At 42.7% G+C, this 13,355-nt stretch overlaps 2 protein-coding genes and 1 long non-coding RNA gene across 8 annotated transcripts in view; all 3 read left to right on the top strand.

The window, feature by feature from the left end:
* Positions 1-54: 54 nt before the first annotated feature.
* Positions 55-4,181, top strand: fbxo4 (F-box protein 4). Of its 4 annotated transcripts, XM_037097419.1 has the most exons (8): positions 55-366; positions 1,753-2,018; positions 2,104-2,324; positions 2,643-2,718; positions 2,832-3,004; positions 3,089-3,321; positions 3,426-3,510; positions 3,646-4,181. In XM_037097419.1, the coding sequence occupies exons 1-7, from the start codon at positions 202-204 to the stop codon at positions 3,507-3,509; spliced, it is 1,218 nt and encodes a 405-aa protein (XP_036953314.1). In that variant the 5' UTR covers positions 55-201; the 3' UTR covers position 3,510; positions 3,646-4,181. The 4 variants fall into 4 exon arrangements, with proteins under 4 accessions (XP_036953314.1, XP_036953317.1, XP_036953316.1 ...); XM_037097422.1 differs by having other exon boundaries at positions 3,164-3,321; positions 3,426-4,181; XM_037097421.1 differs by having other exon boundaries at positions 3,104-3,321; positions 3,426-4,181.
* A 2,570-nt stretch (positions 4,182-6,751) lies between these two features.
* On the top strand, positions 6,752-8,535 carry LOC119019133. 2 transcript variants are annotated; one of them, XR_005074944.1, is made up of 2 exons: positions 6,752-7,307; positions 7,399-8,535. It is a non-coding gene; the product is annotated as an uncharacterized LOC119019133 (long non-coding RNA). The 2 variants fall into 2 exon arrangements; XR_005074943.1 differs by having other exon boundaries at positions 7,390-8,535.
* A 4,188-nt stretch (positions 8,536-12,723) lies between these two features.
* The window catches only part of ghra (growth hormone receptor a), a 31,991-nt gene continuing 31,359 nt past the window's right edge, over positions 12,724-13,355 (top strand). For both annotated transcript variants that reach the window (XM_037099232.1, XM_037099230.1), the window contains exon 1: positions 12,724-13,168. The gene's annotated coding sequence lies outside the window, so the exon portion shown is untranslated. The remainder of the gene's footprint in view (positions 13,169-13,355) is intronic.

Below are 13,355 nucleotides of genomic sequence, written 5' to 3'. Positions count from 1 at the left end.
ACGCGTTGTTTTAAGAAAAAACACGTTTGCTTTGCATTATGCCTGAGAACTTAGAGTGCACATTCTTGGGAGGACTACGATACCCACAATGCCGCGCTACCAGCCAGCAACAAGGAAGTGTGACGGAGATAGGGAAACGTCAACTTTTGTTGTCATGTCGCACTCGTTCTCACAGCATTTCACCAGCTACAATCTGAAGGCATGGCAGGAGAGAACCAGCAGCTCAACGAGTCCGTAGTTATCCGCAGCCTGAGGCGGTTCAGAGACAGATACTTTCCAAATAGTCGGACAGTTTTCAAAGATGACTCGAAGCCAGTTGAGGACGCGGGAGAAGAACCGCAACCGGGGTTTCTGGATAGCTTACCGGTGAGCAGAAGAACCTAACTGGTTTTCTCTTATCCAACTGTCAGAAAAGTTATGTTCGGGTAACGGTTATTTTCCAAAGTTGATTAGACATTAAAGAGATGTCAGGCAATAAGAGGCTGGAACGAAACATAAGTCTTAAACTTAGTCCACATGACCAATCCCTGGTACTTCCTGCTATCCAGTGATGTAACCTACCTAAATACATTTACTCGAGTACTGTACTTTAGTACGATTTTGACGTAGTTTTTCATTACTTTTCTTTCCCACTTTCCGCTACATTAAAATTCCACTGCATTTTATTTTGAAAGCAAAGATCATACTTTGTACTCCGCTGCACTGATTTTGGCAACTTGAGTTTGGCCCACCAGTTACTTTGCAGATTGCTTGTAGCTGAACATCATAAGTATGATTTATACCGACTTTAACATTATGATCCCGGGTACTAAATGATTGAACTCAAGCTCTTTTCGTGTGGGAGAATTTTAACCAAAGTTCTATTTTAACACTTAATCTTTACTTTGACTCAAGTATGACTCTTTGGTACTTTAAACAACACTGATGCTGTTACTCCACTTCTTAAATGACAGACATATTGTCTTTTATCCCGTTACATTTATAAACACAGCCTACTCTATCAGATTCTGATATTGAATAAAATGTATGATCACCTTATAACATATGTTGTATTAAAAAAAACACCCCACTTTCAAACAGCTATGTAATATATAACTTACAAGTATAATGTATCCTATGCTGTTTCTGTTTTTTTCTTTCTGTTGTTTTTTTTTTACTTTTGATAATCTAAGTAAGCATTATATTCATATTATGTACATTCCTTAAGTATGTTTTACAACTGCTATTCTATGTCAAACAGATAATTTGCCAATCATTTGTGAAGTATAATCAATTGAAAAGAGTATAATGTCAGACTGTTAAATGTTTTACTTTATCAACTTCATTGATTTTTTTTTTTTTTATATATAGATATATGCTTTTTATGAATGTGTTGAAAGCAATGTGTTTCAAACACGTTGGGACTGGGGACGTTTGTTGGCAGATTGTTGAATATGGAGTGTTTTTTTTGTTTTTTTCAAAACCTTAATTTTTTCCCCCTGTTTTGTATTTTTACTGATAATAAATTTGCTGGTGTTTCCTTCCTGTTTCAGTTCTTGATACTCCTCCTTCCTTTGTACCTTCTCCAACCCACAGCCTTTATCTATCAGAGAGATTTCTCTATATTCGTCATATATTTGAAATTAAATTGACTGACACAGAATCAACAGAAAACAGCATTCAGTTCATTGTGCAGGGACCTGTTGTATCACTTGTTAATGTACTGGGGGGTGGGGGTAAAACATCACCATCACCATATCTTCCCTCCTTCAGGTGGACATACAGTTCCAGATCATGACCTTTCTGTCGCCTTCTGATATCTGCCGGCTGGGAGCCAGCAGTCAGTACTGGAGAGCCATGGTCAGAGATCCATTGCTGTGGAGGTACTTCCTGCTCAGGGATATGCCACACTGGCCTTCCATTGATCATCTGTCCATGCCACAACTGGACGCACCACTCATCAGTGAAGATGAGACCGTGGACGATAGAGAGGAGGGGGAAGACAAAGGGATGGAAGCGAAGTTTGACTACATGTCTGAGTGGGTATCTTTTCTGGCTGTCCTGTTGGATTCCAGTGGATAACACCTGGAGACATTTGTTTGACCACTGACTTTGTCTCCACAGATACCTGAAAGGCTGCCCGTCCTGCAGACAGCGATGGCTTCCTTCGCGCCCGGCGTATGAGGTTGTGACCTCATTTCTTCAGTCTCTGGTGCCCTCATCTGAACCCCGTTATGCCATGTTTGGCCCTGGCATGGAGCAGCTGGATGTCTCTTTGGTCACGAGGCTCATGCACGCCCCAGATGTGCTTCCTGTGTCAGGCACTCCACACAGACAGATAAATGGTGAGACGACGATGATGAAAAGCTTCTCTTTGTTCTTTCAGTGTCAAAACTAGCCCCAAATAAAGGCTTATTCTTAAGCTAAAAGGTGCTGTCACTGGAATGAGAGTGCTGTATACATAAACACTGTAATGCTGTTATACAGTTATTATTATGTACAATCATTACTTAAATCCAAAATTAAATTCAATTAGTCAAATTACAGAAAGAAAATTGGATTATCTTGCTTGATGCAGGTTTATCCCTCCACCACTGAGCGGCAGTATTAGCCCAAAATGTAACCAAACCAATATCGACATTTCTTTTTTTTTTTTATTCTAGGTATTGGCTCTGGGATCAGTTACTTGTTCAACAACCAACACAGATTTAATATCCTGACTCTGTACTCAACCAACAGGTAAGCACTTTGCACTTTGAACTTGCCCTTTGAGTTGCAGTCGTTCATCTTTTTTCTGCATATTATTGTTACCGTGGCAACATTTATTAATCTCTTAATGTTTACGTGTGCAGGGCCGAGAGGGAAAGAGCCAGAGTGCAGCAGCAGAGCATCGGTAATAAGCTTTTTATCTTAGTAGGAACCGATGACTCAGGCCACCCGATCTACAGTCCTGCTCCTCAGGTCCAGCAGGTGTGCCAGGTGGTGGATGGTTTCATCTATGTCGCCAATGCCGAGCCTGGTAAAGGTAAGACCTCTGCTGCCGCCGTGTCACATCACGTGCATTGGTTGTTGTCATTTTAATCACCAGCACAGGACATTTGCATGAAAGCCATGTCTTCAGTAGGGGAGGGGGAGTCCGAGGTGGCTCAGATTCGAGCTGTGCTGAACTCAGCCGGGGGTTCAGCACCCAGGCCTCTCCTGGTGCTCTCCTGTGTCTCCAGAGAAGAGTCAGAGGCAACTACCCTGCAAGCTGCTCCCAGGAGGAACAGGGCGAGGTGTCGAACTCCCTGTGTCGACATGGCAAAGAGACTCGGCCTACCCCAACTGGCGAACCCCTGGATGGTAATTTCCTGATATTTGATTGAAATGAAAAGCTTGACTGCCTGATAATCTATCCAGTGTCAGGATTATTTTCAACCGTGTTTGTGTTTCCCTTTCTTATCCAGGTGCAGGACACGGTAGCAGAATCCCTGTCAGGTCTTCTGGATGGGATCTCCTGGTTGTTGAGATGTTCTGGAGTCAAACTCTAAGGTAGTATGTAGCCCAGCCTCTGCTGCCAGATGAATTAAAACCACAGATATTATTGCTGCATTACGCTGAGAACAAGACACACTACGGCATTTCCTGAGTGATGTAATCTGAACACATGTGCACTGAATGTCTCAGGATAGAAGTGCTTCCAATGGAGTTTAATGAAGTGGATGAGCAGCAGGGGAACTGACAGAGACCCCGTTTTTATCTACAAAGAGTCATACGAAGAAACTATCTTAGGATAGAATGTTAAGTGTATGTGTTGATATATTATACGCTGGTATAAGTTAATTTATGAGCCAAATCACACAAGTTTACAATTTATGACCTGCTAATTAATCAGGTGGGCCACATTGTATGTCATTTTATGTCTTTTCTTTTGTTGTATTAAGTGTTCGGTGTGGCAATATGTAAACAGATGACAAACAACTTTAAAATGTGTTTCTGTTTTTTGTTTTGTTTTTTCCGTGCATTTTCTTTTTTAAACTTCAAACAATTTATTGTAAAGAATGAAAAAATCTTGCCTTTTGATAAATGTTGCACAATCACTTTGCTCTTTGGATTCAGAACTGCAGATGTTTCTTGTGGTGAATGAGTCACTGTTGCTCACCATTAAACGCCTGTTAGATAACTGGCAAATTGCTGTCGAGTAATTACAGTGGTAAAACTATTGTCTGTGTATGAGTCATGCTTTTTTTTTTCCGCCTTTTGTTCTTCTTGCTATTTTGTGCATCTATTCACAAGTTTGAACCTTTGTGAGTAGTGCAAGCTTTTTTTCCTGTCTACGTTGCTAAGTAATGTGCCACAATCATACCCTGTGGTTCCTTTCCTCTGACGTCATCCCTGGAATGTAAAGTTGAGTCCACAGCTGCATGACAGCGAGCTTGGATGAATATCCTGTTTTGGCCAACAGGGGGTGCTGCTAATCACTGTGAGGGTCAGTGCTCGTTGGTGAGAGCTTTGCCTTTGTAGCTTCATTTTGTCTTCTATTTTGAATTTCATTGAAGTTTGAAGTATTTTATAACCATGTTGGCTTACTGAGAAAACATCCAATTTTCAATAAGCACATTTAGAGCAAGAAGTGAAAAACACACAATTTAATATGCATTTCCTCACTCCAAAGGCTTTTACTAAAGGAGACATGTTACGATTATTCTAAGATTCAACAACAACAGAGCAGCTATACTAAATCAATTCCTGGGTGCCAAACCCAAGCCGCTAAACATAAATGATGCGAAAAAATTCACAGATTTAAAGGCGAGACTGCTGATGAGGCGTTTCAGGAACAGTGTTTTTGGTGGGAGAGAGGAGCTTCTGTTGGTGCAGCATTTGACCTCTTTAACTTTCAAGATCTTTACATGCACAAGAATGTAAATAAAACAGGGAAAGGGAAAAAGCAAAAAAAAAAAAAAAAAGCATAATAGGTCTCCTTTAAAGCATCCTGTAGATAGTCCAGACATAAAAGGATCTGTATAGCTATCTGTTTCTCAATAACAGGCACACATGGCTTTTCGCCTATTAAGCACATATGAAAAAAATGCACAATATATTCTTGAATATTAAACTGGTAGAAACCCACAGTTAGATATTTGGTAATTTAAGATGAATATTGATTGATTGCCTCTGTGAACACTGTGTCAACTCTACCGTGTTTGGTGAATTCAGTTGTGAACTGTCAAAGTTGAGACAACTGTGCGAAACTGTGTGAAACTACCACCTGTGTGATATTCTGTATCTCTGTCGGCACTGTTCACATGCCCTGATGTAAGGATGACAAGATAATGTGCCTCACTGATGCGCTTTTTTGTTCTAGTCCCCTAGGTAACCACGAATCTTTGGTAAAAGTACATCCCTCGGCAACCTTTCCATCAAAAGGGTCCTCAGCCTCAATCATTTTCATACACATACAGATTTAGAATAGAATCGTGATTGGTGCAATTTAGGTGCATTAAGATGAGCTGAATGGAAGCTGGTGAAGCAGAGATTGATTCTTTTTTTTCCTGGTGAAATTTAAATTGAAATGATGGAGTCAGCAGGTGTGTGTGTTTTGTGTGTGTGTGTTTCTGAGAGAGAGCGAGAGAGAGCCGAACAGACATAATCTGACTTTTCATCTCGACACATCTTTTTGTTCTCTGCAAACACGATGTCCATCTCTTTGGGTTCTCAATCCGCAGCATTTACGTACATTGTATGTTTATGTGCCTGTGTTTTTTTTGTGGCTGCACATGCACGCGTCTAACAACAATGGTACACCACTTTACAAAAAATGGTATATAAAACCATGGGAACCTGTTGTTAGGGGCAGGAATGCAGGGAAAAACATCCCCCTTAATCCTTTGTTATTACTCCGTGATCCCGAGGGAGAAAATGGAGGTAGACACTGAACGAGGATAGACACTGTCAGTGTGGATGGATATGATGAAGATGAACCACTTTTATGTGAATGCAGGCGGAGGAAAAATAAACAGCATTAATCAATTGAGTGTTTTGCAGCAAGGATGTGTTGAAACATGCTTAAATGGTATAGTTTCAAGGTTCCTGCTTACTGTTAGGCTGTGGACTGTGAACCATTAGCAGCACATGGTTCCTACATAGATGGTGGCAGTTTGGTGGGGGAGGTTCCCGGGCCATGTTTTGGTAGGATGAATGAGGACCAGACCTCCAGGAGGCCTCTGGGAAACAAAGTCATGAGCGAGAAAAGCCCTATTTCCTGACCCCAGACAGTTTACAGACGCGAGAACTTTGTGAGGACAGTTGAGGCGAGCCATGCATGTTAAGATGTGTACAGATGTGTACAGAGACACCAGGACGCAGCGTATGAAAGGGTAAAACTGATACAGCTGTTTTTTGCTCCGACCGTCAAATGTTATCTGATAGTTAAATGTTAAAGTGACGAAAGAGGACGTGCTCCTCCACATACCCTTTGATCAATTATGCATCAACTGAACCACTTCTGCGATTCAAGGTTGGTGTAATGCCAACAGACTTTAATGCAGTTCCATTTATACCGTTCCCTCTGCAGCCCAAGGCTATAAAAAATGAAATAATCAGCAGTATTTTTCTGGCAGCCCGTTCACTTGCAACTTATGTAATATGAATACTGTTTTGCTGGAGGTGTTTCCTATATATTCCCAGTAGGCCTTCCATGCTCAATGAAACCTAAGTTTTCGTGATGTTGGACATGTGTAGTATCTGGTTTTATGCCAGCATTGGCCTTGTGTAAGTGGATCTTTCACTTTTTTTTCTTTTTTTTTTGTCAAAGTTAAATATTGAATTTGGAGAACCATATTTACCAGCTGCTACAAATGCAAAATAAGTGGTTATTTTTACTCATATTTGCACAAACATTGAATCAAAATATGCTCTCTGGGTATACAATATTAAAAACACTTTTTGTGCAACTACATAACATGGGGTTGGGTGGACACACTGATAATAACACCTGTAGCTACGAAATGAATATATAATCCTGCAGTAACTGGTGTCATCTTGCTATTAATATTCAGTCTTAGTTGAAAATGTTCCTGTGCTTTCAGAGGCTGTAGTTTGTGCAGTTTAACTGTGTATTGAATTGCACTGATTTACAGAATTTGAGCTGTATTAATCAAACACCACTAAGCTTTGTTGGTGCATTAATGTTGCAGAAGCAGAATGGATGCAGCAGTATCAGTTCAGCGTATCTCGGCAGTCACCAACAGGTTTCCATAATGGACTACAAAAAAGTATACTGCCTGAAAAGATGTGGACTGAAGTTGATGTTGCCTACCTGTTTCACATTACATACAAGAAGTCCATATGTAAGTCGGCTATACATGAACGAATCACAAAAAGGAATCATAGTAGTACTTTCTTAAACACATCTCATGGCTTTGTTGGGAGGAGCGACAGAAATGGGAGGAGAGAGGGTGTGGAGATGATATGCAGAGGATGGATTCAAACGCTGGCCCACTGTGGAGTGGATGCAGCTGCTATGTGTCCACATGTCTACGCCCTGTGGTGGCAGAGAAAGTGGATGGGTGCACGTCACACTAACTGGATCACAACATGTAAAAGCATGTAAGTAAACATATAGCTACAAAGTTAATGAAGACTGGTTGCTGTGTCAATAATTGTTTGCCTCGAAGGAATGAACTTGACACTAGACGCCGCTCACAGGGCTTGAATACAGTAACCGCACAGCCAACGCCGCCTTTCGCACACTGTCTTCTTACATCACCGCCCGCATCTTCCGCTGTCCCCCTTTTCCTTCACCGTTGTCTCGTCCCACTCTTTTCACGCTCTCCTCCTTTCATTAGAGTTAAGTCCCTGATTTGTATTCCACGATAACAGCCGAGATTAAAGTTGGCATTGACAAAAAAAACATCATTTACATGATGCATTCACTGATTAGGCTAAGCGTCCCTCTTAATTGTGTTGTTTTGCACATGGCGGGGCTCTCATGCTGATACTCGGTGGATCTCGCTCATCCCATGCAATCTCGCCAATTCGCTTCAATTTCCTCCCCCACTTCACTCAAGCGCCACACCTACCTCCTGCTGACATATACGGCAAGTTAGGGACTCGTAAGGCTGGATTAGGGGCCCAGAAGTGTTAATGGTGAATTATTTGTGAGTCACTTGAGGTCTATCAACGGCAGCTACATAATAAAGAAGATATAGAACCAGGAGCACAGAGATCCATCTTTATATCTGTCGCTGCTGTTGTTGTTATTTCGTGTCTGTCTGTCCCCTGTAGCCATCGCCTCCTGTCTTATCCTAATCCAATAGGGAGCAGGGTGCTGACATAGTGGTGAAAGGCCACACTTGAGATGTGAAACCGCACTAAATGCATTACAGGTGACTTCAGGGGGCGGATGGGACACAAAGGGCACTCTTTCATTACATGGATAATAAAAACAGACAGACAACAACAAGTGGCTCTTCAGTGGCAGTTGGAAGACATGCTGTTGGAGAAATCCTGATGCGGGAAATGGTATTTTTCTAATTAATGCCCCAGTTCTGATGAAAATAAAATAATGAAAATATTCTTGTGATGTACTTGTTTTTATTGCTGACTGTCAGTGGACAACAATGGTTGATGCTATTCACAAACACTGCCAAAGCCTGACAGAGATCGTTCCTCTGTGCAACAGACCTCAACTGCCATCCAAAACCTGCTGAAATACATAAACGGGCCACATCATTACACATGTCTCTTAATAATAACACTGAACTTGGGCGCTTAATACCTAATCTGATCCTGAATACACCATCTCCCTGCTGTTAAAGCTGGATTAAAACTACAGTGCCAAAAGTGTTTTAGGAAATGATTTAGCCTTTTTTTCCCCCTTAATAATTAAGACAATTCTCATTCATACATGCTGCATGGCACATAATCTGGTAATGTTTAGGGTTTACAGATCCAGTGTTAAGCCTCCTGAACAGCTCACAGACTCATCCTTTCATTTTCATCATCATTTTTTTTTCTGATTTTTGATATTTTGCAACAACCGATGAGAGAGGCATCCCAGAGCAAGCTGACGGTGCTGAAGCTAACGTCGGCTAGCATACTACCATTGACCGGAACTTGAAATCTCACCTCCAGTTGTCGCTGAAGAAGAGAGAACCTGTGTCGACCATGTCTCCACACTCATTCAGATTCATAAAACTCCCTTTTCTGCTTTCTTGTATTTTCTTACAGCAAGTCGTGGCACCCCGCTGATTCCATTTTGTTTACGTCTTCTTCCCCCATGAGATCACTGGGGGAGGTACATTGCTCCCTCTGGTCCGATAACCTTAGTGTGTGCCATTGATTAAAATTCTTGTTGTGCGTGCATGTTTTAAGATCATAGAGAAGAAAGTGTATGTCAATTTTGAATTCAGTGCTGTAGTGTGATCCCGGCCTCTGTCTGAAGCGCAACGGAGCCAGAGTGCTAAGGCCACATCTGCACAGAACGGTTTTTGCCGTTTACTCAAAAATGTAATAATATGTAATGCGTCGTGTGTCCTAACCCGACACTGCGCGACCTTGAGTCCTCTGCGACTGACCTGCCAAGCGTGAAGCAGATTGGATGAACAGTTCTCCAGATATGCAACAGACAGAAGGACATTTTTTTTTCTGTTCCTTTCCGTTAAACGACCCACTTTTGAAGATTTGCGTGTTCAGTAGAAACTATGATTGGAATCTCCGGTATTTTCCAAAATCTCTACGATAACCCCAGCCTTATCTCTGAACATCCATCACTGTGTTACAGTTGTAATAATAGCAGAATGATAAGGAAGATTTATGAACCAAAGTGCTCATGCCTGCAGGTGTGCGTCTTAATAGCTGGTGGTGTGTCAAGCCTTAAAACACTCAGTCATAACATCTGCTCTGCTGACGGATCACATTACTAAAAGACGGCGTCACTTTCGATGGCTACTGTAACTGCCAGCACCAGAGCTTGTCACCAAGTGTCCCACAGAGGGTGCAGCCGAGGAGCTCCGTCCCTCCAGTGAGTGCAGGTCCAGCAGCACGGGTCTGCGGGCCAGATGCATTGTTCTGTTGTCACATTCAATACAGCATAAGTCCGCATGATCACTGAGGGCAGACAATCACAGGAATGAATATTCCATAACAAAGGAACTAATTCAGTGGACGCCCCCCTCTCTCCTCCAATCAGAGCTCTCTGTCCCATGACTGACCGCTGCATGGACGTGTTCAGGGGTCACTTAATACATGCAAATTGTTTTGCCAGTGCAGTTTCGGTTTTGTAATCAATGTCACAAAGGCCAGCGAATGAGAGTAACCCTGTTTCCCTAAAGTAAAGAAAGTTCCTGTGCATATCAAATGTAAACCTTTGAGTTCATGTGTTTTTTTTTGTTGTTTTTTTTTCTCTCTGTGCAGCAAGTTATAATTTACAGTATTTGTGTTACATGAGAGCAGACTTGGCATCTGGTTGAGTGTGTTTTTTATGAACACTGCTACCAGAGGACTCAGAGAAAGCCAAGCCATAACTTCTGGACCTTATAAACCAGAAGTGGACAGGGATATAAAAAAAAACACAAGGATGGCTCGGTTCAATACAGACAGGCCAATTCCATTTCTTTCCCCCCTTCGTATCACAAATTATGTCAACCGTGCTTCAGTGCATTGCAGGGGGGGGGGCTGGATCAAGAAAATACTCCCTGGAGACTGAGTGACTGTGTGGAAGGCTATATAGAGTGGACTGGACACTAGATGCTATTAGATTGTTTTGCTATTTAAGAGAACAGGGGTTGACTTAAAGAGGACACAATGTAGTGTTGGGGAATCAGAAGAGTAATATAAAAGATAGATAAACTCGCTTTCTTTTCATAATTGAATTAAGTGAATAAACAAATGGACACAATTTCATGACTGTTTACATGTGGCGGACCCTGCCACCTTTCTAGCCTCCAAGCAGCCTGTTTATTCAGTCATGGGAAAAAATAAATATTTCTGAGTTTGCGTTCTCGTGAATATCTTAAATATCACAGCTCCAAGTGTGAATTGCTTCTCAAAAAACCACACAGTTCCCCTTTAATTGTGTCGGCTGACGTGCTCTGACTGCCATGGTCTGTAGGTGTGTCTATGTAACCAGATGCATTCATGCAAAAAATACAAATCTGTTCCTTTCCCCTCAATACTGCAGTTGGTGTAGTTAACACTGATGGATGTTTGCTTTGGGGGGGATCATTGATTGGAGGAAGAAAGGGAATCGGTCAAGAGAACCCAGCAGTCAGCAGCAGCAGCAGCAGCAGCAACAGCTGGCTGCATGGGTGTGTTGTGCTCTCACGTGTCGGGGCGGGCCCGTCCATTGTTGGCTCTTGGGTCGGTGGGTGTATATCCAGCGACAGCTGAAACGTTGGTCGAGCCTCTCGGGGCGTCACTTCTCCAGTGGACCCTCCACGTGAGCCTACACAGGCTACAGCTCCTCAGACAGATGCGGCCATTCATAACAGCTGTGGGTGGGTGGGGGTGTTTATGGGTGCTGGTCATGGTGATAGATATCATTTTTTAGCTGTTTCTGTTCAGGTGCATTATTCTGTCCGGGTCCAAGTATGAATTTTTACGGTGCATTTTAATGACAGACGTGCAACTTCAGAGCAGCTGGTAAACATAAATGTCAATAGCAAATCGGTGGCAAATCATAACAGGTTAACAAATAACTTACGACAGCATATCTTCACATAAATAGTCCAAACCCAACTAAGAACAATGCTGGTGAAAAAAATATATATATTTTTTATCACACTTTACAGGCATTTGAAGGAAGCGTGGAAACTGTTCCGTGCGCAGTTATTGCCACAATTACGCACGACGGATTTGCTGCGCATTATTATGAATGTGCCACAACCACCGGACTGTTGCAAAGGTAACCACAGAGGCGTCCTTATTCTAGGCTGCAGAACACAAGTCGATTATGGTTATGTTCCCTTCTTGTGAATCAGCATTGAAAAACAGTCCACACTCCATTCACACGTACACTTTTTTTTTTCTTTTACAGTATGTAACCAGGACAACTGCAAACCGCATCATACCACCTGGAGCGTAAACGTTTTTAAGTGCAATACAGGTTGACGTGTGGATAAGATGGATAAGGTGAGGATGTGGTGTTGGGGGCTTTCAGGGTTCAGGGAAAGTAGTGAATGTGATTGGCTTGCCGCAGCCAGCCTCAATACCTGATGAAGTATCGTTTCGTATCTAAGTGCGCCACAGGTGTGCCAGTGCGTCTGGCACGCTCCGGACGCACTGGGCATGGCACAGATGAGAGCGCTCAGCGTCAAACCATCCACTGTGCGCCGTGAAAAGTAGCGCAGACAGGACGGATACCGACACTATCATGAGCAACATGTTGAATAAAACACACACACACACACACACACACACACACACACACACACACACACACACACACACACACACAAGTGTTACGCCTAAATGCAACTCAGCGTCTGTGTAATGATTATAAGTCCACACAGAGACACTAAGATGTTTTGGTTTTATGCCTTTTTGTCCTTAAAAATAAAATAAAAAGTCACTGAAAGAAATCTGTCTCTGACGCACCGCTTTAAAATGTAAAGTATGCGATTCTTCCCCATGATAAATAGCCCAATAAAATGATTATTAGACCTCATTTAAACTTTGGCTCTCTCCACAGAGCGTGGCAGCTACCGGGTGGTTTTATTTTGGAAGTTTGGCCCGGCAGTCTCTTCCCCCTCCCCGACTGTCCTCCTCTGTGTGGCCATAATGGAGCAGATTGGATTGCTGGCGGATGAGGGCGCCTCACCGCCATTTGAAACACACACGTACTGGCTCCGTCTCAGCTACGTAGCGTGTGTAGCCCCCTGAAAGTGAGCTTGGATGATGAGCCGAGCGACAAGGCTGGACCCAGAATCTTGACAACAGGAAAGAGGCACGAACCCGATTTTTTCTTTCCCCCACCTCCCCTCAAATGATTCGGGTGATGTGACAGAAGCCCCCCGATCGCAGAGATCTCACCGGGGGCCGAGCGGGGGCTGCAGTGAAGACGCAGGACTTTTTTTTTTTTTTTTTTTGGTTTTGCTGTCACGCTGGCCATCAGATGACCAAGTTGTGAAAAGTCGGATCTGCGTTGCCCTTGCAGTTTTTATCCTTACTTCTGTCTTCTTCCCCCACCACCTCGAGACTTCGTACCAAAGTAAGTGCGTTTGTGTGCTTTTAAAACGTGCACTCTATCTTTTTTTATTGTGTATGTGTGTGTTCGTGTTTCTCCTTTCCCCCTAAAACTCTCCACGTTGTTGGAAGTTTACGCACGAGTCGGGGAAACTTTGCTGGAATTGCTTCATGGTTTTCTTCACGCTGCAGGCTGCTCATTGCAAGAAAAA

The sequence above is a fragment of the Acanthopagrus latus genome, chromosome 5 (genome assembly GCF_904848185.1).
Source record: "Acanthopagrus latus isolate v.2019 chromosome 5, fAcaLat1.1, whole genome shotgun sequence".
Lineage (NCBI taxonomy): Eukaryota > Metazoa > Chordata > Actinopteri > Spariformes > Sparidae > Acanthopagrus > Acanthopagrus latus.
The sequence above is the reverse complement of the archived record's forward strand: the minus strand, read 5'-3'. Positions and strand labels throughout refer to the sequence as shown.

Bases quoted from the DNA above. Each gene is read 5' to 3' on its own strand.
- fbxo4 (XM_037097419.1), top strand. From the start codon at position 202: ATGGCAGGAGAGAACCAGCAGCTCAACGAGTCCGTAGTTATCCGCAGC. The intron at 2,019-2,103 runs GTGGGTATCTTT...TTGTCTCCACAG, and splicing joins AAGTTTGACTACATGTCTGA to ATACCTGAAAGGCTGCCCGT. The intron at 3,005-3,088 runs GTAAGACCTCTG...TTTGCATGAAAG, and splicing joins CAATGCCGAGCCTGGTAAAG to CCATGTCTTCAGTAGGGGAG.